General features: G+C 44.0%; 1 protein-coding gene across 5 annotated transcripts in view; it reads left to right on the top strand.

Annotated features, from left to right (window-relative positions):
* Positions 1-241: 241 nt before the first annotated feature.
* Positions 242-25,675, top strand: part of LOC147636880 (calcium-transporting ATPase 8, plasma membrane-type-like) — a 339,374-nt gene continuing 313,940 nt past the window's right edge. For all 5 annotated transcript variants that reach the window (XR_015266282.1, XR_015266281.1, XM_086800460.1 and 2 more), the window contains exons 1-4: positions 242-344; positions 22,644-22,753; positions 22,899-23,007; positions 23,266-23,558. Coding sequence is in view for 3 of the 5 variants with exons in the window: in XM_086800460.1 (XP_086656586.1) it covers positions 22,730-22,753; positions 22,899-23,007; positions 23,266-23,558 (426 nt within the window). In the remaining 2 variants the exon portion in view is untranslated. The remainder of the gene's footprint in view (positions 345-22,643; positions 22,754-22,898; positions 23,008-23,265; positions 23,559-25,675) is intronic.

The following is a 25,675-nucleotide window of genomic DNA, read 5'->3' as shown; positions in this document are numbered from 1 at the left end:
ACTTTGGAAGATGAGAACTAAGAGGAAAATTATGCACTAGTACCTGAACTTGAGGATGCAGAGAATTGGATGGTCTTTCGTCTTTCGTCTGGCTACTATTGATGTACTTTCAAAGTCAAGGGGTACCATCTCCGAGGCAACATGCCCTAGATCAAGAGTAAATTGAGATTTACCTTAGGATTATAAAGAAAACATATAATTTATATCCCTTAATAATTAAGGCAATAAATTTAAACTTGCCAAAAAAATACAATAAAAAAACCGTTTTTTTCGTCTTCGATCAACCGTCTCTCCCAACAACAGCAGCAACCCCGTCGACGTCCGCTACAGGCAGCAATTGCAAGGTACTCCCTTTTGTTTCATCAATCTGCAAGTTTACGCTTCATTTTTCTCATTAATTTTGCGGCAGAAGAGCAATGCATACCTCCATTTTCTGCGATTTTTCTTTCGCTCGCACACCCATGAGTCTGCAGTACCTGGGTTATTTTCTCCCCCCTCTGCAGCAGAATAACAATGCATCCACCCCATGGCGGATGAAAAACTCCTTGTCCGACCGGGTTGAGCTTGGAGATGGGATCTTCAAGCTCGTAAACTACTGCTTTCCTGCTTCTTCTTGTGATCCTGCGAATCACCATGGCTGCTTCTGCTTGTGATCTTTCAAATCATCGTTGGGGCAAAGTTTTCTGATGTGTGTGAAATGGGCACTGCATGATACCTCTAGCAATCATGTGGTGCATCATCTTTTGTCTGTTCTTCTTCCAAGCATGCAATTGTGCAGACAATTTTCTGAAAATGGCAGCAAGAGGCACAGAGGATTTGGACTGCAATAGCACATCTCCTTGGAAGGATGAGGAGGAATGCTTACATTTCTTTTGGTGCTATCATTTGGTCGACACACAATTGGGCCCCACATAGCTCAAGTATATGGGGAATGATGGGGATCTGGTCATTATTATTAGTCAGGGAGTCGGTTGTGCCATCTTTAGGATATGTTGGAGTGAGGATACATCCCGCCTAGACCATGGGACATTTGCAACCTTGCACATTTGGAAGGCTAGATGCACTGAGGGCACTTTGGTTTATGATACACAATGATTTTGAGTCATATCATCCACATCCTTATGGCCACTTGGGCTAAAATCCAAGGATTTTCAAGGGCTATGGAAAGATAGCGCTGCTGGTTTATGAGAGAGTGGGATCATGGCATCTTTTTCTGAAATGGGACCTTGTTGGCAACACAAGGCACCGTATTGTTTGAGATTTCCACTTGTTTGGTTTGAAATCTCCCTTTTGTATATTTTTTCATACGTAATAGAAGTCTCTTTTCTGGAAAAAAGGTGGCAGCAAGAGTGCTTGGGCTAAAGTGGACTCGAATACTCCACAGGGCTGAAGAGGGCAAGGGATTGGGGACCTCGAGATAACCTGCCATTGTTGCACATGCAGCTTTTCTCCTCCGAAGAAAGTGAGTTGTTTGTCCTTTTCATATTGGAGCTTCTATCGGAGCTGTATTTCTGGTCAGTCTCAGTGCACCACAAGCACGGCCAGCCTGCTCCAAGGAGGCGCACCACCACGAGCATGACAGGCGTTGCAGCTTTACAGTCGAATTTGCCATCTCCTGACAAGACAAGCTGCCCCACTAAAAGACCAGCCAGGGGAGATTAACATATCAAGGTGCTAACCTAGCCTTTATAGACTCTTCTGTCTTCCACACTTCTGCAGGTGGGACAACCATGGCCACCCTCCACCCATGTGGCGCATCCCCCTGCCACCTCATGAGAATTGCGCCCTCAACAATTTCAAGGTACCACCTTGCATTAGCCTCCCAGATTAGAAACCATTTTCTTGGAAACATATCAAACCATCTTTTGGGGAGAATCTTGAAGATCATCACCATCATCTTGTTTAAACTAGAGACAAGTGGCTGCATACAGTGCACATGAGAGAACAATCAATGATACAAGTGGCTGCACACAGTGCACATGAGAGAACAAACATGGGAAGGTGGGGAGCAATTAGACTAAGCTTATTTTATAATTCATCAAATAAAAGTCTTAGGCCCTAAGGGTAAATGATAATGACATGTCACATGGGCTTAAACAAGCAAGGAGCACATCTTGTGCGTGCATGTTTGTGTGTATACACATACACAATTGATGATAACGGTGTAGATCAAAACCAAGTGGTACTACTACTATTATACTAATAATTCTATCTTTGAAATAAAGACAAGATTGGATTTCAAGTAGGGAAAAAATAAAGTAGCATAGCCACTAGAGAGGCTATTTAGTAATGGCCAAGTGATCATTGACCTAATATGTTGCCTGACATTTGGTACAGGTATATCAAATTCTGCTGCCTTTAAATGCAAGGCAACAGTAGATTAATTTCCTCTCCTTTCATCTCTGCTTACCTGCACACATGCTTGTAAAGGTGATCTTTTGGGCATTTTTAGTATGTTCATCTTAGAGGGACTCACCAATGGATTGCATAGATTGATGTACGTATACCTAACCACTAGATCACTGGTACATTTTTAGATGAGTATCATCACTTGTGGTTGGGGGTTTTTTTTATGGGATAGGCGTGCCCCTTTAGGTGTTGGGATTCCCAAATCCAGAGGAGGAAGAGGTTGTTGCCTTCTATTCCATTTAGTCTTGATGGTGGATGAAGAGATGTGATGTACAGATAATCACACTTGTCTCAGTGATCCATCCAATGAGAGTAGTGGGTTGCTCTGGGAGACATTGGTATACTGATTCTTTCCCAGTGATAATTACTGTAACTCAGGGACGCGTGAAATTGACAAAATTGATGAAGTACTTGTAACAAACCCACTTAATCAACAATCACAAATAATGAAAGAAAGTAGGATTTAGAGAAAAGAGAAACGAGACCTCATTGAGAGGGGAACAGGCCCCTTCCCCTTTGCAGGAATTTATTGAATCAATCTAGGGGCACAAAGTGCTGGAACCTTTACAATAGTTGAGAAGTGTCTTTTTTAAAAAAAATGAAGAGGGAGTGCTCCAACTTATAGGTTTGATTCTAAAATGCTCTAGAATGGAAAGAGCAAGCTCCAAATGACAAGTGGCTACTTTAATTGACAAGTGTTAGCTAAATTGACAAGTGTAAGGTGAAATGATAAGTATAGGGACACTTGTCTCATTATAGATGCCACATGTCTTAATTTAAGAGGTGATTCTTCCATAACTTCTATGCTAAAAATATCCCAACTCATAAAGAATTTAACAAAGGTGCTCTAGTAACTCTTGATCCTTGCGAAAATCTAGAGGTTTTGATGTAAAAGGAATTTCCATCAGAGTCTGCCAAAAATAGCAACTCTCTTAGATTTTAGAAGTTGCATGCTTTAGGTCCAAAAAGGCTTTGTTGTAAAGATTCACTTGTTCATGGTTTGTTCAAATGATTTGAGCATCTGGTTTCGCCTTCGAAACCACTCATCACTCATCTAGGTGTTCTGGTCAATTTGACCACCTGAGTGCTAAATCCAGTCATGTGGGCATCTGTCTATGACCACCTAACTGAAATCTTTGGGCGTTCTGGCCAATAGCCTCCTGTAAAAAGATATACAAATCACAATTCATGCTCCATGAGCTATTTGGTAATTATCAACTCACATATGGAACAGCTTTGAGCAAGACAATGATCAATTTGGAGAATAAAGTAGGAGGCTGGTTATATCCCTCTCCCTTAGAATCTGTCTTGGCCTCAAGACAATGAATGAAGTGCTTTTGACCCGACAACTTCTTCATAAGTTGTGAGTATTTCAGGATAATCCTTGAAATACTCCTCTGACATCCATTTAGTGTCCATGTGAGAGTAGTTTTGGAACTGCAAGAGGAATGTTTTGGTGATGTTCCTTCCTAACTATGTGGAAGATAATCTGTTCTCGTTGTAATATCTCTTCCTGTGCATCCACTTCCGGTGGTTCCTCCATAACAGGCTCCTCTGAAGGTGGTCTTGCATAGGGTTTTAAAAGGTTAACATGGAAGGCATTATGAATTCTCCAATGATTTGGAAGTTGCAACTTGTAACAAACATCACTAATCTTTTTGTTGACTTGAAAAGGTCCATAGTTTCTAGCAGATAATTTAGGAATTTGGTGCTCTTTTTCTTTGGATTTTCCAAGGCTGGTTTTATCAAACTTTAACCAAACCCAATCTCCTTCCTCAAAAGTAAGAGTTCTTCTATGCTTATCAGCAGCTGCTTTCTTCTATTTGGCTTGAGACCTTTGTATTGCTTTGCTGACTTGAGCAAAAGCTGTTTCCATATCCCGCATGAATTCATCGGCGTGGAAAATTTCTTCTTTGGTTCTAAGTACAGGTAACAAGAGTGGCTTGCCATAAATAATCTCAAATGGAGCTTTACCTATAGAAGTGAGTACTGTGTATTGTAAGCATATTCTACCAATGGTAGGTACTTCTCCCATTGTACTTTGGCTTCATAGCAATAACACTTCAACATATCCAAGATGGTGAGATTTGCTATCTCACTCTGTCCATGTGTTCGGGGATGATAAGATGAAGAAAAAGTTAGCTTCGTACCCATGTTTTCAAAGAGAGCCCTCCAGAAAAGACTGGTAGTTCTTGAATCTCTGCCTTCTAGAATGGATTGTGGCAATCCATGATTCTTAAAGATTTGCTGGATGAACAACTTAGCCACATGCTCTGCCTTGATAGTTTTTTTCACTGGAATAAATGGGCCTGCTTGCTGAACCTGTCAACAACGATGGTCCATATCCCATCATTTCCATTGGTTGATTTGGCAAATCAAAAATGAAATCCATAGCAATACTCTCCCAAGGTTGATTGGGAATTGGCACTTGCTATAGAAGTCGAGCTGGTTTCCGTCGATCAAACTTGACCCTTTGACAGATCAAGCATTCCCTAATATACTCCTCAAGATCTCTTCTCATACTTGGCCAAAAGAAATACATCTCTAAGGCCTGAGTTGTGGCTAAAATACCACGATGAGCCATCATCCATGTAAGGAGGAGCATGACATTCCTCCATCACTTTAGGCCTGAAATCCCTTGTCACAAGTAACCTGTCCCGCATTAACATAAATCCATCCTTGATGTCATAAGAAGTCACTATTTCACCATGCTGCAATTTGTCTCACACGAGCCATCATCCATGTAAGGAGGAGCATGACATTCCTCCATCACTTTAGGCCTGAAATCCCTTGTCACAAGTAACCTGTCCCGCATTAACATAAATCCATAAGAAGTCACTGTTTCACCATGCTGCAATTTGTCTCACACGAGCTGAAAATCTTCATCAAAAGCATACATATGCCTCATAACAGTGAAATCTGTATGATAGATTATGGAGACATCATGTATCTGGGGTCTTCTTGACAAAGCATTAATTGCTTTCTTTCTTTCCAAGGTGTGTGCATAATCTGAAAATGAAATTGTACCAAATAGTTGGCCCATCTAAGATGCTTTCAGAGATCTTAGGCTGAGATAGAAAATACTTGAGGCTTTGATGGTGTGTTTTGATGATAAACTCACCACCCAAGAGGTAATGCTTCCAAATCTTCAAAGCATGGATGATGACCATTAATTCCTTTTCATAGGTGGAATTATTCTTTTTTGAATTTTGTAATCTTCTGCTTTCATAAGCAATTGCATGCCCTTCTTGGTTTAAGATTGCACCAACACAATCTCCTGAAGCATCACATTCTACAATCTCCTGAAGCATCACATTCTACAATAAACAACTGTGACAAATCTAGAATAATCAATACCGGTGCTTTACTGGCATAAAACTTCAAAGCTTCTTTCTCCATCTTGGCCCACCTAAACCCACTGCTTTCTTTGTTAGATCATGCAATGGTCCGGCAAACCACTGGAAACCACTGGAAACCACTTGATGAACCTTCTGTAGTAAAAGCATAGTCCCAAAAAGCTTCTAACTTCATGCATACTAGTCAACTCTGGCCATTCCATAATAGCCTTGACCTTGTCTGGATCCATGGAGTCCCATCTTTGGACACTAATGGCCCAAATAGTGATTTCTGACAAGAAGAAGTCACTCTTCTTGCCATTTGCATAAAGCTTGTGCTTTCTCAATTCTTGAAAAACAATATCCAAATGCTTTTTATGCTCCTCCTCACCATTAGAACGTACTAAGATATCATCAAAGAAAGTACTTGGGGGCTTTGAAGATTCTATCCATCATCCTGTTAAATGTGGCAGGGGCATTGGTGAGACCAAAGGGTAACACAAGAAATTCCTATAGCCTAGGGGTAGTCCTGAATGTTGTTTTGTGAACGTCCTTATTTGATGATAGCCACTCTTCAAGTCTATCTTGCTGAACACTTTGGATCCATCCAACTTTTCTAGGAGATCATCAATCCTAGGTATGGGAAACTTGTTCTTTATAGTAATCTTGTTGAGGGCTCTATAATCCATGCACATGCGCCAAGACCCATCCTTCTTATGGACTAACAATATTGGAGAGCAAAAGGCTGAAGAATTAGGCCTAATCAAACCCTTTTCCAATAACTCATTGACCTGCTTCATAATCTCCTCTTGCTAGGCTAGGCCTACACGGTAAGGTGGCCGGTTTGGAGGCGAACACGTAGGAATGAGGTTGATTTGATGATCTTCTGGCCTCTCTGGTGGTAGTTCACGTGGTAAAGAATTTGCAAAACAATCTTCATACCTCTTTAAGAAATCAATCCTCTCTGTATCCAAACTAGAGAGGGACTCTTTAGGCTCAGACTCTTTATTTTTAGAGTCTTTTACAAAAAGCAAGTATGAGGAAACAAACGATTTGGAAACTTGTACATGGGATATCATGGGAATAGAGTTTCCTTCAACTCCCACATCAAAAGATACATTCTTGCCTTTGAAAGGGAACCTAAACTTGCTTCGGTCCCAATCAATGGCTGGATGCCAAGGCATACCAAGTACAACATCACAATGGCTTAGATTTCCCATAACAAAATTCTCATGATCTACATACTCCCCTATCTCAATTCTGAGTTCCCTGAGGATTGGACTAATCTGAGATTGCATCCCTTCAAGGCAACACCTGATGTTTCCGGAGTGCCAGCCCTCTCCTTAGACAGTTTGAGAGCTTTAATGATCCGAGGATGGATATAATGGTAAGTAGCACCAATATCAAAGTGGATAAGAATAGGCTAATTGGCAATTGTGCCTCAAGCCATAAACAGCTTCCTCTTCTCTGAAGGAGTATCATCCAGTTGTAATAGTTCTTCAGGGAGAGCATTCACCTGAGGTGATTTTTGCGGTTGACTCTCCTTTGGCTTGTTGGGGCACTGCATAGCCATATGTCCTTTTTCTCCACAGTTGAATCATTTTCCTTCCTTCGTACACTCTGCTAGCTGCTGATAGGTCAGCTTTCTTCTAGATGGCAGAGGTGGTTTACCACCATTCTTCGGCTTTTGCTCTTGTTGTTCTGCCTTTAAACACTTTAGCTCCATAGGAGTGCTGCACTATTTATAGGATGTCGGTTTGCGTGTCATGAACAATGCTTATATTTCCCTCCGGGCAGACGCTCTCCTCCCTTGCTCCGCCGAAGGCCTGCCTGCTTGTTTTGTACCACTGATGTTTATGAGAAGCTAGAAGTTATGGCTGGCATCTGCCAGTTTAACGACACACAGAAATGAGAAACGAGAGAGGGGAACATGCCGGTCTCCCTTTGCAGGAATTTATTGAAACAAACCAGGGGCACAAAGTGCGTGAACCTTTACAATAGTTGGAAGCGCCTTTTAAAAAAAAATGAAAAGGGAGTGCTCCAGTTTATAGGTTTGAGGCTAGAATGCTCTAGAATGGAAAGAGTAAGCTCCAAATGACAAGTGGCTACTTTAATTGACAAGTGTAAGGTGAAATGACAAGTATCCCTCACACTTGTCTCATTCTAGATGCCACATCTCCTATTCTTTTTTTTTTTTTTTCATAAAGGAGACTTCTATTAAGTATGAACAAATTTTACAAAATGGAGATTTCACACCAAGTAAGGTGGAGATCTCAACCAATCACGAGCCCTGTGCTACCAATAGGGTCCCGAATGAGAGGACGTGAAAAATATACCAATGTCCCACTCTCTCATAAACTGGCCGTGCTTCCTCTCCGCCGCAGCCCTCGAAGATCCCTGGATTCTGGCCTAGGTAGCCATGATGGTGTGAATAATATCACTCCAAATCTTGCAAAGACACTGAGAAACAAGAACGGGAGTACCCTCAATGGCCTCGGTGCATCTAGCCTTCCAGATATTCCAGGCTGAGATGCTAGCAATAATCTCCCAAGAGCTGTCTAACCTCTGTGCCGGAGGGACAAAGTGTGAAAGTGGCAAATCTTGAAGACAACACTGCCGAGCAACTCCTTGCCTAACCATAATGGCCAAGCTCCTATCAGTCCCCTCGAATCTCAGCTCAGGGCCCAGACTGTGTCAACCAAATGATAGAACCAAAAGAAATGATAGCATCCCTCTTAATCCTACCAAAGAGGTGTGGAATCGCAGACTGTGCTTCCTTGCATTCCCATAAACAATGGTAAACTGACTCCGAAACTCCTGCACATCTAGGGCATGCTGGGCAAGCACCAGTAATAACAGACCTCCATTGATTGGTGGCCAGACCACCATGAAGAGAAACCCAGATGAAGGAGGAAATCTGTGGCTTCCTATAAGAATGCCACAATCTCTGCCAAAAAACCATCTGAATGTCAGTCGAAATGCCGTAAGATTCCCAATGGGGTCTAAGAGTAGGGACACTCTGAATGTGTCCCAAGATAAAATGTCTTGCATTCCGCACCGTATAACTGAAAGAAGGCATGCTTTTTAAAGGGTTACAAGCATCCTTCCACACCCACTCACCGGGGTCCCTTTGATAGGGTAGCCACCATACAACCACAAATAGAAGATATTTGATAGGCCTCCCCCCATATAACCACAAACACCAAGAGCCATGAGTCACTATTTGAGGAGAAGGGTCAATGAATCAATGCTTCCCCGAATGACCGACAATCCTCACTGGACTAAGCCTAGTATCTGGGATGATCTCCTTCGTACTACATCTCCTCAATCTCCCTCCAGGCATGATAGAGTAAATGATGCAATCTGTAGCCTCCTCGTGCGGGAGAGCAATGACCTGCAGAGGTATGCCTATCCTCGAAAAGACTCCCAGCCAACTCGGATGATAGTCTCCATGAAAGGTCCGAGAGAGCCACTCATGCGGAATAGTTGCATCTATCTGATCAATACAAGGCAGAAGCAGCCGTGGCAGAGGCGGAAGGGGCAGTCTGGAAAAGAAGGGACAGAGGCGAGGGCAGGAATCAGCAGCGTGAGCTCGCCTCATCCACTGTGTTAGAGCAATTGACCGTAAAGAATCCAAACACCAACGAGAATGGAATTTCCATTAGAGTCTGCCAAAAATAGCAACTCTCCTAGATTCTAGGAGTTGCATGCTTTAGGTCCAAGAAGGCTTCGTTGTAAAGATTCTCCTCTTCATGGTTTGTTCAAATGATTTGAGCATTTGGTTTCGCCTTCGAAACCACTGGGGGGGGGGGGGGGGGGGGGGGCACAGAAGCGATGGCAGGCGATGGGCGAGCAGCGCAGGGGTGAAGGCGGGAGCTTCAGCCGCCCAACGAGAGAAAATTGCGGATCAATCTCCGCAATTGGCCAATGCATGCACGAGAGAAGCACCAACAAGAGGCAATAAACCAAGCTGAGGCAAGCAAAACCTGATTAGCCACCAAAGCTCTGGAGACTAAATCTAATCTCTTGGAGCTCCAATGGAGGAGCTTCTTCCGGATACTCATAAGTACTGAAGCAAACTGCTGTGCAGGAGAAATATCAATCCCAACTTGGCATCCCAAATATCTAGTAGTGCATCCTTTGCTGATCCAAGTAAAACCAAGCTCTGCACCCCAATCAACTCTCGGTGAATCGCTAACCCAAAAACCAACAGATTTGTGCCCATTAATGAGTGCCCCTGCTGCTAAACAGAACTCCTCTAGTGCTAACTCAATGTGAAGCCTCCAAAAACAGGGTTGTGTCATCAGCTAACTCAGTGTCAACCAACTCCTCATGACTACGAAGAGGCAACCTCAATCCTGAAATACTAGCAGGGGAGCGGAGAAAGATGTGTTGGAAATAAGTGCACACTAGGTGTACTATTTCTCTAGTCTAGTTTCAGTTCAGTCTTTGTGCCTTGAGTCTAGTGCCATGTGGCACCTCTACATTTATCCCATAAGTGAGTCTACTCAATCTTGTACTTCTCACCTATAAATTGTAGGTGTCACATCAATGAAAGTATCAATCTTGTGTCTTGTCTACACTCATCTCAAGGTAACTCTTTGTCTTTCATTTGTGTTCTTGTTTCATTTCTAGTCTGCTCTTGCTTTCATATTTTCAACATGGTATCAGAGCAGGCTGCTCCTGCCCTGTGTTGCCCGCCATAGCTTCAGGCCACCATCTCCCTAGCTGCGCTCAGCTTGTAGGACCAGCCTATTCACATTCTGCACAGTCTGCGTCGGCGTGTTTTCCAGTTGCTGTTGCTGGTGTTTCTTCATCTACAGGTCACGCATCACTCCATTCCTACAGCTTCTGTCGGCCATACCTGCAGACAGCTACTGTCGGCCTCCCTCTCTGGATGAGCAGCACTTGTACTGCTTATTCACGGGAGCTGTATTACACCTCTGCAGAGCAGCCTATGTCTATCTGCTCGAGGCGGTGTTTCTTCATCTACAGGCTACGCATCACTCCATATCTGCTGCGTACTCCTCTCATTTTCTTGGAGCTACTGCTGCCCGCTGTACTGTTGCAGCTCTCCTTTGGCTGCCTTCTTCATCGACTCAAGGGTGCGCATCATCTAAAGGCAGTTCATTTCTGCCATCGCTTCCTCTTGAAGAATCTACAAGGTACTGTGCATTGTCTCCTTCAGTTTGCTGGTCAGTCCGTTTCTTATCCTCATATCTGCAAACTGCTAGTTCCTCATGCTTCGATGGGCTGTCACATGCTATGGCCTTGACAAGTGGTGAGAGAGCCGGCTTCTAAAAACAGTTTGGATCTCTTCTTTCATTCATTTCTGCAATCTTGTTAGGGAATAGACACTGCCCTTGCATTTTAGCAAGAGGCAAGACCTTCCCACATGGCCTCTTCTACTCATTCTCTCATGTCTATCGACAAATTCAATGGCTCCAACTTTCATACTTGGCAAATCAAAATCAAGTGCCATCTTATGAAAGAAAGTCTTTGGGACGTTGTTCACCATGCTGCTCCCGAAGATTTCGACATTGAGCAAGTTATCACTTATGCTCCCACTGCCAAGAATGACAAAGCCTATGCTATCATCCTGCTCGGTCTTGGAGATGATTACATTCATCACATCTCCGACATACAGTCTGCTTCTCGAGCATGGATCACTTTGGATACCCTTTTTGGACTCTAAAAACTCTGAGATTGCACTTATGATCTCATTCTTTGATCTATATATGCAGGAGGGAGCTACTATAGCCTCTCATGTCAATTATTTTCGCAGTCTTATGGTTCAGCTTGCATCAGTGAAGTCCCCCATCTCCGAAGATATTGCTATTGCTGTGCTTCTCAAAAGCTTACCTGACACCTATGCTACTCTTGTCACTACCTTCAAGTATCACAATAATCCTACTCTTGAAGGTATCATCAATGCTCTCCAAGAAGAGGAAAGAACAAAACAACAAAAGGTAACTGACACCACATTTTTAGCAAAGAAAGGAGGTTCTAAGGTAAGAAAGCCGTGCACCCATTGTGGAAAAACTAATCATATGGAGAAGGACTGCTTCAAGGCTCATCCATGCACCATTTGTGGCCATGATAATCACCGGGAGAAGGACTGCTACTCTAAAACCTCTACATCAGCCCCTGCATCTACCTCAGCCCATGTTGCTGCAGCATCTACATCAGCAGATCTTGCTGTTTATTCCTCACATGATGAGGAGTGGGCTTTCTGATTACTTCACCTTTCTTGTCTACCACTTTGACCACCGATGATGTAGGTCAAGGGGTTCTAGTGTCTTACTCATTATGCTTTTTGACCTCTCTCTTGCTCCTACCCAAGAGGCAGAGATTGCCCTTGAGGAGGGGATGTCTTCAAGGTCCATCTGTTTGTCTACAGTCAGTCTTCTGTCTATCTAGTCTTGTCTGTCTGTCTATTTGTCTATCAATCTGACTGTGTCTTGTTTTAGATCCATCTTGTCCCTATCCTTGTGAATCCATATGAGGATATCACTTGAGGAGGGGGGTCTCAGGATTTTTGTCTGTCACGTCTTCTGTCTTGTCTCTCAGTCTATCTAGTCTCTCTGTCTTGGTTTTATCTTTTGTCATGTCATAGTCTTGTTTTTTGTCTTCCTCCTAGTGTCCACTTAAGGAGGGTGTTGGAAATAAGTGCACACTAGGTGTACTATTTCTCTAGTCTAGTTTCAGTTCAGTCTTTGTGTCTTGAGTCTAGTGCCATGTGGCACCTCTACATTTATCCCATAAGTGAGTCTACTCAATCTTGTACTTCTCACCTATAAATTGTAGGTGTCACATCAATGAAAGTATCAATCTTGTGTCTTGTCTACACTCATCTCAAGGTAACTCTTTGTCTTTCATTTGTGTTCTTGTTTCATTTCTAGTCTGCTCTTGCTTTCATATTTTCAACAAGATGCTCATGGCCTCTGCAACTATGATATGTAATAAAGGGGCTAATGGGAAGCCCTTTCGTACTTAAAAAAAGCCAAGGCTTTTTTAATCGACTACGAGCTTGCGTGTCTGCTTTTTTTAATGTTTTCTATTTTAGGTGTGACACGTGGCTATATTGAGAGAGCATTATTGGCTTTTTTGAAGCTACGTTGTTTGCCTTTTGCATCATCATGTCTCTTAAGATGCCTATGAGGAGTTTCTTCATGCTCGAAAATCCTTGCACATGTGCTCTAGTGCTCGAAAAAACTAGCCTTAACTCTATAGTTTTGCACCCACTGAAATTTAAAAAAAAAACCGATGGAACTTTGACCTTGCCTTGAAGAAAAAACAAAACCGGCTGAAATTTACCATTTTTGGTTATAAAATCAACCAATTAAAAATTTCGACCTTGTCCTTTTTCTCACTAGCTAGAAAAAAAGCTTTTCGCAAAGCACTAATGCTATGTTGAGAACATAACAAGATCCTAAAACTAACATCAAACCTTCTCATCGAGTATGTTATTTATAAATTTGTTGCCTGGCGGCGCCGGCCAGCCAGCGCCGGCCAGCCAAGGGTGGCGGCAGCCAGGCAGCCACAACGCGAGAAATCTGAAACCGCTCTCCTCTATCACCACAAGCAAGAACTCTACCGTGGGCATCACGATACATGCATGAAACTCCCTTGATCCATCTCTCAGAGAAGTCCATATGACTAAGAGTACCCTCAAGGAAGTCCCAATCCACTCTATCATAGGCCTTCTCAAAATCCAAGAACAAAATGGCTAAGGGCTGATTGCTCGCTTTAGCCCATTCGATGGCCTCCCAAAACAAGAAAATGTTATCAAAGATGCTCTTGCCGTGTAAGAATCCATTCTGGGTATCATGAATAACATCCTGCAAAATTTGCTGCAACTTGATGCTCATTGCCTTAGCAAGAATCTTATAGGCAGTCCCAAGTAAGGTGATAGGTCTCCACTGGCCAATCAATGTCTTATCCTCGCTCTTAGGAATAAGATAAATAAGCCCCTCAGTGAGAGAAGAAGGCATAGAACCTGTGTTCCACATCTCCTGCAAAGCCGATGTTATCTCAGCCCCAATCTCATCCCAAAAAGTAGTGAAAAAAACAGGGGAGAGGCCATCCTCCCCTGGACACTTACCATGAGGTAAGGCGTGAAGAGCATGACTGAACTCCTGCATAGAAAAAGGGGCATCCAAGAGCGGCACACATCTCCTTGGTGATCAAATGTGGCAATGCATTCCAAACCTTCCTCTGTGCCCTAATTCCAGATAGACCATGGGAGAGCATTGCCATGGATTTTATATTTGATCTTCTGAGGACAAAAACGGGGAATGATGGCATTTGGACTATCATATACAGGTTCAGTACGCAGGCTCATTTCATTCCCGTGCGTAAGAAGATCAAAGTTGATCACATGGTGAAGTTGTTCATGGTGAACATCTTCAAGTATCATGGCATGCCTTCGTCTATCATTACTTACCGTGATCCACGGATGATGAGTTTATTTTGGAGAGGGTTGTTTGACAACATAGTATAACTCTCAAGTTTTCATCATTGTTTCATCCACAGATAGATGGGCAGTCGGAAGAGGTTAATTCCACAATGTTAGATCTTCTCAAGTGTTATGTGTCAGAGCACAAGCAACAATGGGAAAAGTATCTTCCTTTGGTGGAGTTCGCTTATAACAACACCATCCATACCTCGACGGGCAAGGCGCCTTTTGAGATTGTGGAAGGAGGGAAGAAGGTACCACCCATTTTGCACACAAAGGATAAGATCTTTGAGGCTGACCAGTATGTGGAGAACATGGATGAAGCTTATAGGAGAGTTAAGTTGGCACTCCAAAAAACTCAGCAAAAGCAAAAGAAGGCAGGAGACCGTCACGGACGTGCATTAGAGTTTGCATTGGGTAACTGGGTTCTTTTGCGATTTGAGATAGCTAGGCTCAAATAAATGAAGGGTAAAGAGTGCTTATTTCCTAAGTTGAGCATGCGCTGTTATGGACCTTTTCGGGTATTGGAAAAGATCGGTGAGGTGGCCTATCGTTTGAAGCTACCAGATCACCAGAGGATTCACAATGCATTTCATGTGAGTCTACTTAGACCTTTCCATAGGGATGTGCCTGAGGATGTATCAGATGAGGCTCAGCCGGAAGTGGAGGAACTTGATGAGGTTCTTATTCCCGAGCAGATACTGGCACATAAGGAAAGAAAGGTACAAGGTAAAGTTTCCTGTCGCTATCTTGTGAAGTTCAAGAACTAGTCACCGATGGATGCGAAGTGGATGGAGGAGAGTGACTTAGTAGATTCACCTTAGGTATTGCAGCTTTAACTTGATGCCTTTGAGTTGGAGCCGACTCTTGCTACGGCTCATTCAGGTTCAGCAGAGCATAGGTTTGGAGCATTGCCTGATGCTCAAGAGGGGGGTAGCACTTCCGCTCCCTTGATACCGACACGCTCAGATGTCATCTAGAGGTCGCTTGGTGCAACTTTTGTCTCACCCGAAGGTATTGACAGCTGACAATACATCTGCTTATGGGACTTTTATGATATATGTGTACTAGTCACATTGGATATTGTGGTTATGTATGGTTCACAGTGGTATACAACTTGGACTATTACTACACCATTGGTTTGCAGTGAATGTTGTTACATATGCATGGCTTAGAGAGATTGGGACGATGATCTTACCATATTGTACTTTTCACTTTTAGTTGGATCACATGGCTGATATCTTACTGTATTGGGAAGCCTTCGTTATCAGTGTGGTTCTGCTTTGGATGTCTTGCTGTATCACCAGAATGCAATCGAGGATGCTTGCTATTTTTCAAGTGGGGGGTATGTCATGAACCCTGTGAAATTGGTGCAGCATAAGTGTGAGCATGGTGGTCAGTGAGCAAGAAACATGTTTAAAGGTTCATGCTTGGGGAGAAAAAGAAAACCAAGTTTTATTAACCCATGTGTGGACAACCCCACGTGTGAAGGGGCAAAGAGAATTAAAGTTTAAAGGTTTTATAACCTTTGGTGCAAAGAGAATTAAAGTTTTAAAGGTTCTATAACCTTTGGTGGCCCCTAGGCTAACTTTGGAGGCTACACCACTTTTGGGAGACATGCCTCTCTTTCTATCTCATGCTTTTTGGGAAAGGGGTGCTGGCGGGTAGTGCTGCATCTCATGTTTTTGGAAAACTGCTGCTTGTGGGTCTGCGCTGCTGGTCATATCATGCTTTTTGGAAGGAGTTGCAGGCGGGTTGCCATGAACTGTGCACAGGCGCAGCTGAATACTTCCTTATGCATGCTTTTTGGAGAGTGAAGGTTGGCTGCTGTGCTGCGCTACAGGACAAAGACACAGGCCTCCTTTCTCTCTCTCTCTTTGAGGACAGGCTGGCTGGTTTGCTGCACAGGCGCCTACAGAATCTTCTTCTCTCTCCTTTGCTTTTGGCAAGAAGCTGACTGTCAGCTGAACTGTTGCTCATATAAACAGTGCTGGACATAGAATCGTGGACTCTAGGAGGGAGCACAAGGCTGGACATCAGGTGCATCCACAGGTGTTCTCTCTCTCAGCTGCAAGACAAGAGGGCAGGACTGAACGGGGCTTTTCCTTGTGCCTCTTCTCTCTTGTGAAAAGCGACACAAGGACCGTAAGTTTTTCTCTCTCTTTGTGAGCAAGTGGGACTGCAACAGGTGTCGTATTGAGTCTCTCTTTTCACTAGCTCGTGACTGTTCCGGAGTTGTTCTCTTTGGCCCTTTGTGAGAGGAAGGGTTTGGCAGTTCAGAGGGTGGAAACAGGGCAAGATTGTGGATTGATTTGGAAGAGTTTGTGGACTGCTTTCATGGCTGAGTTTGTGGCTATGTGCATGGTTCAGTCAGATGCATATTCAAGGCCTCATGGATGCATTGTCTTAGCAGATAAGAGAAGATAACAGTGTGATGTTTTTTTTTTTTCAGAAAGGAGACTTCTATTACGTATGAAAAAATTTTACAAAATGGAGATTTCACACCAAGAAAGGTGGAGACCTCAACCAATCAGGAGCCCTGTGCTTCCAATAAGGTCCCGAGTGAGAGGACGTGAAAAAGATACCAATGTCCCACTCTCTCATAAACTGGCCGCGCTTCCTCTCCGCAGCCTTCAAAGATCCCTGGATTCTGGCCCAGGTAGCCAAGATGGTGTGAATAATATCACTCCAAATCCGGCAAAGACACTGAGAAACAAGAACGGGAGTACCCTCAATGGCCTCGGTGCATCTAGCCTTCCAAATATTCTAGGCTGATATGCTAGCAATAATCTCCCAAGAGCTGTCTAACCTCTCTGCCGGAGGGACAAAGTGTGAAAGTGGCAAATCGTGAAGACAACACTGCCGAGCAACTCCTTGCCTAACCATAATGGCTAAGCTCCTGTCAGTCCCCTCCAATCTCAGCTGAGGCCCAGACTGTGTCAACCAAATGATAGAACCAAAAGAAATGATAGCATCCCTCTTAATCCTACCAAAAAAGTGTGCAATCGCAGACCAAACCCTCTGTGCTTCCCTGCATTCCCATAAACAATGGTAAACTGACTCCGAAACTCCTGCACATGTAGGGCATGCTGGGCAAGCACCAGTAAGAGACCTCCACTGATTGGTGGCCAGACCACCATGAAGAGAAATCCAGATAAAGGAGGAAATCTGTGGCTTCCTATAAGAATGCCACAATCTCCGCCAAAAAACCCTCTGAATGTCAGTCGAAATGCCGTAAGATTCCCAATGGGGTCTAAGAGTAGGGTTAGTCTGAATGTGTCCCAAGATAAGATGTCTGGCATTCCGCACCGTATAACTGAAAAAAGGCATGCTTTTCAAGGGGTTACAAGCATCCTTCCACACCCACTCACCGGGGTCCCAATGCAAATGTCTTATAGGGCAGCCACCATAGAACCAAAGGCTAACACTCTCTATGAACATCCCGCGGGAGGGGGGGGGGGGGGGGGGGGCGGGGGTCAACAAAGACGTGCTTCCCTAACCTGCCAACAACTTTGACTGGACGAATCTGGGGGCCCTCAATAAGGTCCTGCATGTCACATCTCTCCAATGGCCATCCATTCTGTACAGAAAAAAAGACCGGTACATCATCCTTCCTAGGCAAGGGGAGACCCATAACCTGAAGAGGAACACCTGTCCCAGAAAAAACCGCAAACCAAGAATGATGACGGTCTTCCAAAAAAGATCCAGTAATCCAGTGGTTGGGAATGGCTGCATGAATGTGTGCAATCCTCCGACTAGAGCCTCTCAAATGCTATGTGAGATCCAATCTCTATACCTCAGTGAGGCTCTAAAATCTCTTCCAAGCTAACACTGTGGGGCAAAGGGTCTCCCAGCCAGCCCAAAGAATATGCATAGCTGCCCCAAGTGGCCTACCATGCACATCTAAGATCAAATCATTCCACAGAACGGGCTGCCGGTTAACTTCCTCAGCTGAACGCGGGGGGATGCGTACCAAAAAACTCCTCAGGCAGTCCCAGGCTCATAGGAGGGACCTAACTAGGGGGGATGAAGGGGAGCGGTGAACTGCATCCGAAAAAATAAAGTGTGAGCTGAGAGTCCAGTCACCTCCACGAACAGGGACACACTTCGTGGTCTGCTGCATGAGAAAGTCCTTCCACGGCTCAATGCCTGGAAGAAAGCCCCTAACAACCAGCTTACACAGCAAAGACCTACATTGCATCTCAGGGTCAATGATATTCAATCCCCCTTCCTGCTTAGGCCTGATAATGGTTTCCCAAACAACTCTAGCCCTGGTGTGTGCATTTCCATCAAGCCATGACCAAAGAAAGTTTGGAATAAGGCAACGAAGCTGTCACTATGAGCTAGGAACTATCGAAAAGGCCCCTGAGTGGACAGGTGGTGAGCGTTCTTGTAAGCCCTTATGAAAAATCTAGCACGAAGCGATAAACCAAGTCGTGGCTAGCAAATTTTGGTTAACCACCAAAGCTCTAGAGGCCAAGTTGAGCTTCCTCCTACTTCAGTGATGAAGTTTGCTTTTAATGGTTATAACATGGCCATTCATGGCTCGTATGTTATAAGCATTATGGGGTTTTTTTTGGGACAGGGGTTCCTCTCGAGGTTATGGGTCTCCCCTTGCCTAGGGAGGATGATGAACCGGGCTTTTTTTTTGTACAGGATGGATGGCAGCTGGAGAGATGTGACGTGGAGGACCTTTTTGAGGGCCCCCAGATTTGTCTAGTCAGAGTTGTTGGCAGGTTAGGGAAGCACGTCTTTGTTGACCCCCCCCCCCACAAAGGATGATCATAGAGAGTGTTAGCCTTTGGTTCTATGGTGGTTGCCCTATCAGACATTTGCATTGGGACTTGGTGAGTGGGAGTGGAAGGAGGCTTGTAACTGTTTGAAAAGCATGCCTTTTTTCACTTATACGGTGCGGAATGCCAGACATCTTATCTTGGGACACAATCAGAGTGTCCCTACTCTTAGACCCCATTGGGAATCTTATGGCATTTCGACTGATATTCAGAGGATATTCTGGCGGAGATTGTGGCATTCTTATAGGAAGGCACAAATTTCCTTCTTTATCTGGGTTTCTCTTCATGGTGGTCCGGCCACCAATCAGTGGAGGCCTCTTATTGGTGCTTGCCCAGCATGCCCTACATGTGCAGGAGTTTCGGAGTCAGTTTACCATTGTTTATGGGAATGCAGGGAAGCACAGAGGGTTTGGTCTGTGATTGCACACCTCTTTGGTAGGATTAAGAGGGATACTATCATTTCTTTTGGTTCTGCAATCGCCTCATCTCTCTCTTTGTCATGCTATTCACACAGCCTTCAACTCTTCGCCTCCTCTCTCTCTTTCTTATGCTGTTTACACAGCCGACATCTTATGTTTTAGTCCTTGCCAACCACTCTTCTTATTGTTTAACAATAAAACCCTTTACAAGACCAAAATCCCCTACAGCGGGTTCCAACGATGCAAAAATAACATGCTGAAATCTGAAAAAACAGCAGTGTGCACGGAAAAACAGCAGTCTTCTCGAATTCATACCTTTTCTTTGGCCTCTTTCTCTCTACCTACCGACTTGCTCGTTCTCGAGGCTTGCTTTGATACCATTGTCAAATCCCCAAAGGATCACCTCGTAGAATGCTCTTGATACAAGACTCGAAACCTGCAAAACAAAGCCAAGCAACGTGAAGGGGGTGCAGGCGTGACTCACCTCCCAACCTTGACAGCCGTGGGCAAAACCTACAAGTCTTGGCTGTCCCCACCGAGCCATGAGCTGAGCTAACTAGTTGGACGTACCGACCAATCTCTACCTCGTGACGTCCATACCACCATGAAGCTACCCTCGCTGGCCTCGAGACTGCTGCCGGCCTTGGCTGCAGAAAGCAGGTGCACGTTTGCACTAGATCCAGGCTCCTGACCATAGAGCTCTCACAAAGACACGCAAGACTCTGAACTATTGACTAACCTTGGCCACCTTTTTATAGGCTCTTGGCTGGTCACCGGTCGTCCACACTTGGGCGCTCGCCCGTCCATACTTGGGTGCCCGCCCGTTAGTCTACCAGCTCGCCAATCAGCCTGCCTAACTCCAAGATTCCCCAAGCCTCGAAGCTAGTCTTGTGTGCGTGTAGCACACAGTAGATACACACTGTGCACATGACACAAATTGAGTGGTTGCGCCATGCATGTGACTTGGGGGGCAGTTGCTTGGCTATCCCAGTCCAGTCCGCAGCTTTTTTACGAGGGCAGTCGTACAGACTGTTGTTTTCATTCGTAGAGGTATTTCCGAGCATGGTTTATTGCAGGATATCCCTCACTCTAATTATACACCTCCTAGACAGAGCATTGCCAATTGGGAGATTGTTGCCAGTATTACAACATGGCAGATTTGGAGAGCTAGATGCAGGGAGGCTAATGAGGGTGTCCAGATCTTTGGGTCTCAGTGCATTAGTACTATATGGGGTGATATCTTCCATACTCTCTTGGGCTCATATTCAGGGGTGCGCGGAACTTTGGAGAGCTAGATGCAGGGAGGCTATTGAGGGTGTCCAGATCTTTGGGTCTTAGTGCATTAGTACTATATGGGGTGATATCATCCATACTCTCTTGGGCTCATATTCAGGGGTCCTCTCGTTCCGTGCAGGCAAAGCGCGTTATATTTATGTGGGAATGGGACCATTGCATTTTCTTTTCCTCTAGTCCCAGAGGTCTCTCACGGCATCATGATGCTCCTCAGTGGTTGAAATCACCTTACATACTGTGGTGATTCTATTCTATTCTGGCTTATATCCGTGATTGTTGTATGCCTTTTTCTTACTTAATAGAAGTCTCTCTTGAATAAACAAAAACACAACAGTTTTATGAGAGTGGAATCATGGTATTTTCTTCTCCTCCACTCCTACAGGGCTTTTATGGCAGCATAGTGCCCCTGATTGGTTGAGATCTCTCTACCTTTTGGTTTGAGATCTCCCTTTGTATGATTTTATATTCCTTAATAGAACTCTCTTTTCTTATTAAAATAAAAAGGAATCAACTCGATGCTTAGAGTTGTCTTTGAAATATGTAATCCATAAAGTCTGCTGTAAGGGTGTGGATGGAGGACTTGTGCATGTATGGGACCTGGGTGCATGCAAGGTAGACATAGGAACAAACTCTTAAAAAAAAAAGAAACTGGTGACAAGTGGCTGCATACAATGGCATCTCATGGACCTTGTGGGGGTGCAATGTCCACCCAAGTTTTAGGAGACAATAGAAAACAAATAAGTGAAGGTTGCGCTTCTGGATTATTCTTCACAGCCAGCCTTTTTTACCCCTCGTGGCATCCCAATGTGGGCTTGTGAGACATGTAGAGACAGCCATTCTGGAGGGCAGCAGGCTAGTTTAGGGAGTGATTATATTTTGCTTTGTCATATGTGCCTAAAGGATATAACCAGGCTGGCTTTATGAACGAGGTGAGGCTTATAATTATTGGACTCCAAGCCTATATAAGTGAGTGAATTGCTCATAATTGTTTCTCTCCAGTTGGGAGGATTCTAGAAGATCAGGATCCAGATCAAGTGACGACCAAGCGGCCCTTAGGGGACTTACCTTGAGGCATCTTGGAGACTTGCAACATCCTGCAGGTTGACTGCATCCACTACCCAGAGAGCTGAGATGAGGCACTGACTACGGAGCGATCTTGGGTAAATAGTGGTTATGTTTTGTGGACACATGGAGGGTTCACCGCTAGGCGCTTGAAAGATGAGATACTCTGCCGTCTTTGTAGGAGATGGGGACCCTGGATATGTTATCTGGACACATGGAGGGTTCTCTTAACCAGGACCTCAAAAGATGAGATTTTAGCTGCCTTTATACCATAGTTATCAAAGTTTCCCAATAGAATGTAAACGGCAACCCCCAAAGTGTTTTGAAAATGGCAAAAAATGAAAACGGAAACAGGTACCAACGCCATGTCATAGGGTTACTTGTATTCCATAGATAGGCTTACAAGCATAAGTAGGATTTTGTGCAAGATTACAACACGAGAAAAAATTATTTGAAGGTGCATCACAATGGCAATGACTAAGCTACACTTGGGATGGTGCTCATGAGCTTTTCATTGACAACTGGGTAGGACATTATTTTCACAAATGCAAGCTTGATAATGCAGCCTTTCCAACCAATGCTTCCAGTGTTACTGTCAATGGGGTTGGAAAAGGTTGGCTGGCAAGTTGGGATACATACGTCTCAACGGGGTTGGCAACATTTTCTTCCAGACACAAACGTGAGAACAGGATTGGGACCTTGCCAATGCTAGGTTTTGAGAACTATGCTGTATACACATTGTACCCTTTGGTCTCATAGGCAATTTGGCCTTTTGTTTGGCTAGTCTTAGAGGCCTTGGGATGTTCCTTAATTTGATTATCCAGTTTGATGCATTTTGTTGTAATGCTAATCACTCTTTTGCTACATATGGCAGAAAGTAGTCTTAGAACAGTTGGTTTGGAATTTTTTGTTACTGATGAACTCTGGAAGAAAAAGAATATCACAACAGATGTAGGAAAAATGCTTTTTGACCATGATTCCGCGGTAAGCATTTTTAAAAGAAAGCTAAAATATAATTGCAAGTTTTTCCCTTTAACTTCATAGCTGGTTAACGTGTCATTTGAGAGTGAACACAAGTAAATGAAGTTGGTGGGTATGCCATTATTATCTCCAAGAATTTTTTGTGCAGGACTCCTTAAGGAGTCGGGCTGCAGCAGTAAGTCATGGAGCTTCACCACCAAACAAGGCTGGGGTCACACAACATCAAGATGATCACTCTGTTGATGTTTTGTCTCATGGTATGACTTGAAGGACGCCATCCCCTGCCCCCCACCCCCAACCCCCCCCCCCCCCCCCCCCGCCCCTTTCCCTGCCCCTCTTTTCTTCCCCCACACCCCCACACCCACATCCATCTCACACACACACCAGTTTCCCGCTTCTGCCCATCCCCTTCTAAATTGCAACTTCTAAGCTTTGACTTAAATGATGTTTAACAAACCCCATGCAGTTTACATGTCTTTCCGATTGATTTGATTTGTGCTTATTATGTGTTGTAGGGAGTATACCCTCAAATCCGAACATACAGCATCATCCGAAATTTGCACCTGCTATTGTGCACCCTGAGGTTGTGATCCCACCAGGAAGAAAGTTTGGTATAACTGTAGAAGATATTGCAAAATTTGATAATAACATCGAAAATCTTGCAAAATATGGCGGAGTTTGTGGGGTGGCAACTATTCTGAGGGTGGATCCGAAAAAAGGGATAGATGGTTCTCTAGATGACTTGGTGGCTCGAACTCGGGACTTTGGAGAGAATACATACCCTGTTAGCAAAATCAAACCTCTTTGGGTATGTTTTATGTACTTGTCCCGTTGTCAGTACATTTACTTGAGCTCTAGATTATTTTGAGATTCCTTAATTAATTGACAACCATTTGGATGCATGGAGTTGTGGTTACAGAGCTTTGAATGTGTGCTTTTTACAAATATGGCTTTTGGGATGCTGGGTTTGAGCACCTAAATTTTAAGCTTAGGCTGGTTACACAAATCCAAGCAACCATCCCCCCCCCCTACCCCCTCCCTCCTCTCTGACAGATGCACCCTTGTCTATAACCAGCCTGATTGTGAGCTTGGCTGTCAATCTATTGGGATATGAACCTTGCATCCCTTAGAGTGTGACATGACTGCAGAAGCTAAGCATGATTAAGCTAATTAATTGATTAAGAAAGCCTTATTTTACTTGCATAATCAACAACAAGAGAAGTAGATAGAAGAAGAATAGAGAGATTCTTTACGTAGAATAGAGAGATTCTTTACCTAACTGTGAAGTCCTTCCCAAAATCTTTCCTACACACATATGAAAACAAGGTTAGTCCTAAACCAAATCATGAGGTAGCAGGTTAGCTCACCTCCCAACCGTCGGAATCCATCTACCTTGAGCCAAGGCTAGGGCTTCTTGCACAATCCCATAGGTCCGTGTCTAACTCCTGCATCCCACACCACCGAAGCCTGTGCTCGAAAGCCTTCAACACGCCAACCTACGTACTTACCATGTGTGTGGCATGAGCATGTCTGCTCTGTGGGTCCAAGTTTAGTTGTGCATCCGCACAAGTGTCTCTCATAATAACCAAGCTTTCTCTTATACCATTAATGATAACTATGCCATAAATAACTAACTTGCTATAAATGGGCATTAAGCTCGTTTTATCAATCTAGGAACCCTAGCCAAGTATCTGGCTACTAATCCTTAATCTTGGCTTCCCCTAACCTTGCTGGATTAGGTCCCTACTCCGTAGATTAGTGTCGAGGTACATAACATACTTTCCCTCTTCAAACATTTACTCTTAAATGAAATTAGGGAAACGCTTACTCAAACTAGTTGCTGAGTCCCAAGTTGAGTCCTCCTATGCCCTATCGTTTCACGTGACCTTATATTTACGGATCAACTTGTACCTAAGTTGTCTTTCCCTGAAATCTATCACCCTCCCAGGTTCATGTGGAACATAGGACAAGTCCTCAACCTTGACAAGTTTCTAAGGGGTGGTAAGTTGTAACAAGGTTATCTTGAGCTTCCAACAGCTCTTTTAGTTGATTGACATGAAAGATTGGATGAACTTTCACATTTGAAGGCAACTCTAGTCTATAAACAACCTCATGAATATCTTGTATGGTCCACAGTACCTAGGGGATAACTTCCCAACCTTCTCCATATGTAGCATCTCTGAACTCTTGAGCACTCTCAAATAAACTAGCATTCCCTCGGTAAAACTCCCTGGTGAACGCTGCCTATCAGTATAAAACCATGCACTGACCAGCATTTCCTGATATCTGCTAAGAAATCTCTAACATTGACTAGCATGCATTGACTAGCATTTCCTGATATCTGCGAAGAAATCTCTAGCCCCATCAATTTGAATACCCTTAAGTCCAACTGTTACTGGGGATCTAGGTTGCTGTCTGTATATCAGCATTAACAGATTATATCCAATAGCTCTGTGTTTAGCGCTATTATAGGCAAACTCGACCATCTGGACATACTTCTCCCAATTTGATGGTCTCTTGGAGAGGTATGCTTGAAGCATATCCTCCAAAACTTGATTAACACTCTATGTTTGCCCATCAAACTAAGGATGATCACAGGAACTCATACTAGAAAACTAGCTGCTAGAAATGTCTGGAAAACCTATCATTGACTGTATCAAAAGGTAGTCCATACAACTTGAAAAGTTGCTCAACTTACTGTTTTGCCAATTCAGTTGTCTTCACTATCACTTTTTGTGAGGGACTCCTCCCAAGGATCACCTAATACACAGGCATAAACAAGATTAGAGAAACCAAATAAAAGAGGTGGATGCAAGCTCAACACCCAATCGTAGGTTCGTGTCCGCAAACCTCCCCCGAGCTAGGGGCTAAGGTTCCACTCCTATGATTCCATGCTAGTCAGCTCTGGCATCCCATACCACCAGT

This window comes from Cibotium barometz, chromosome 7 (genome assembly GCF_041138505.1).
Source record: "Cibotium barometz isolate CiBa-2024 chromosome 7, ASM4113850v1, whole genome shotgun sequence".
Taxonomy (NCBI): Eukaryota; Viridiplantae; Streptophyta; class Polypodiopsida; order Cyatheales; family Cibotiaceae; genus Cibotium; species Cibotium barometz.
The sequence above is the reverse complement of the archived record's forward strand: the minus strand, read 5'-3'. Positions and strand labels throughout refer to the sequence as shown.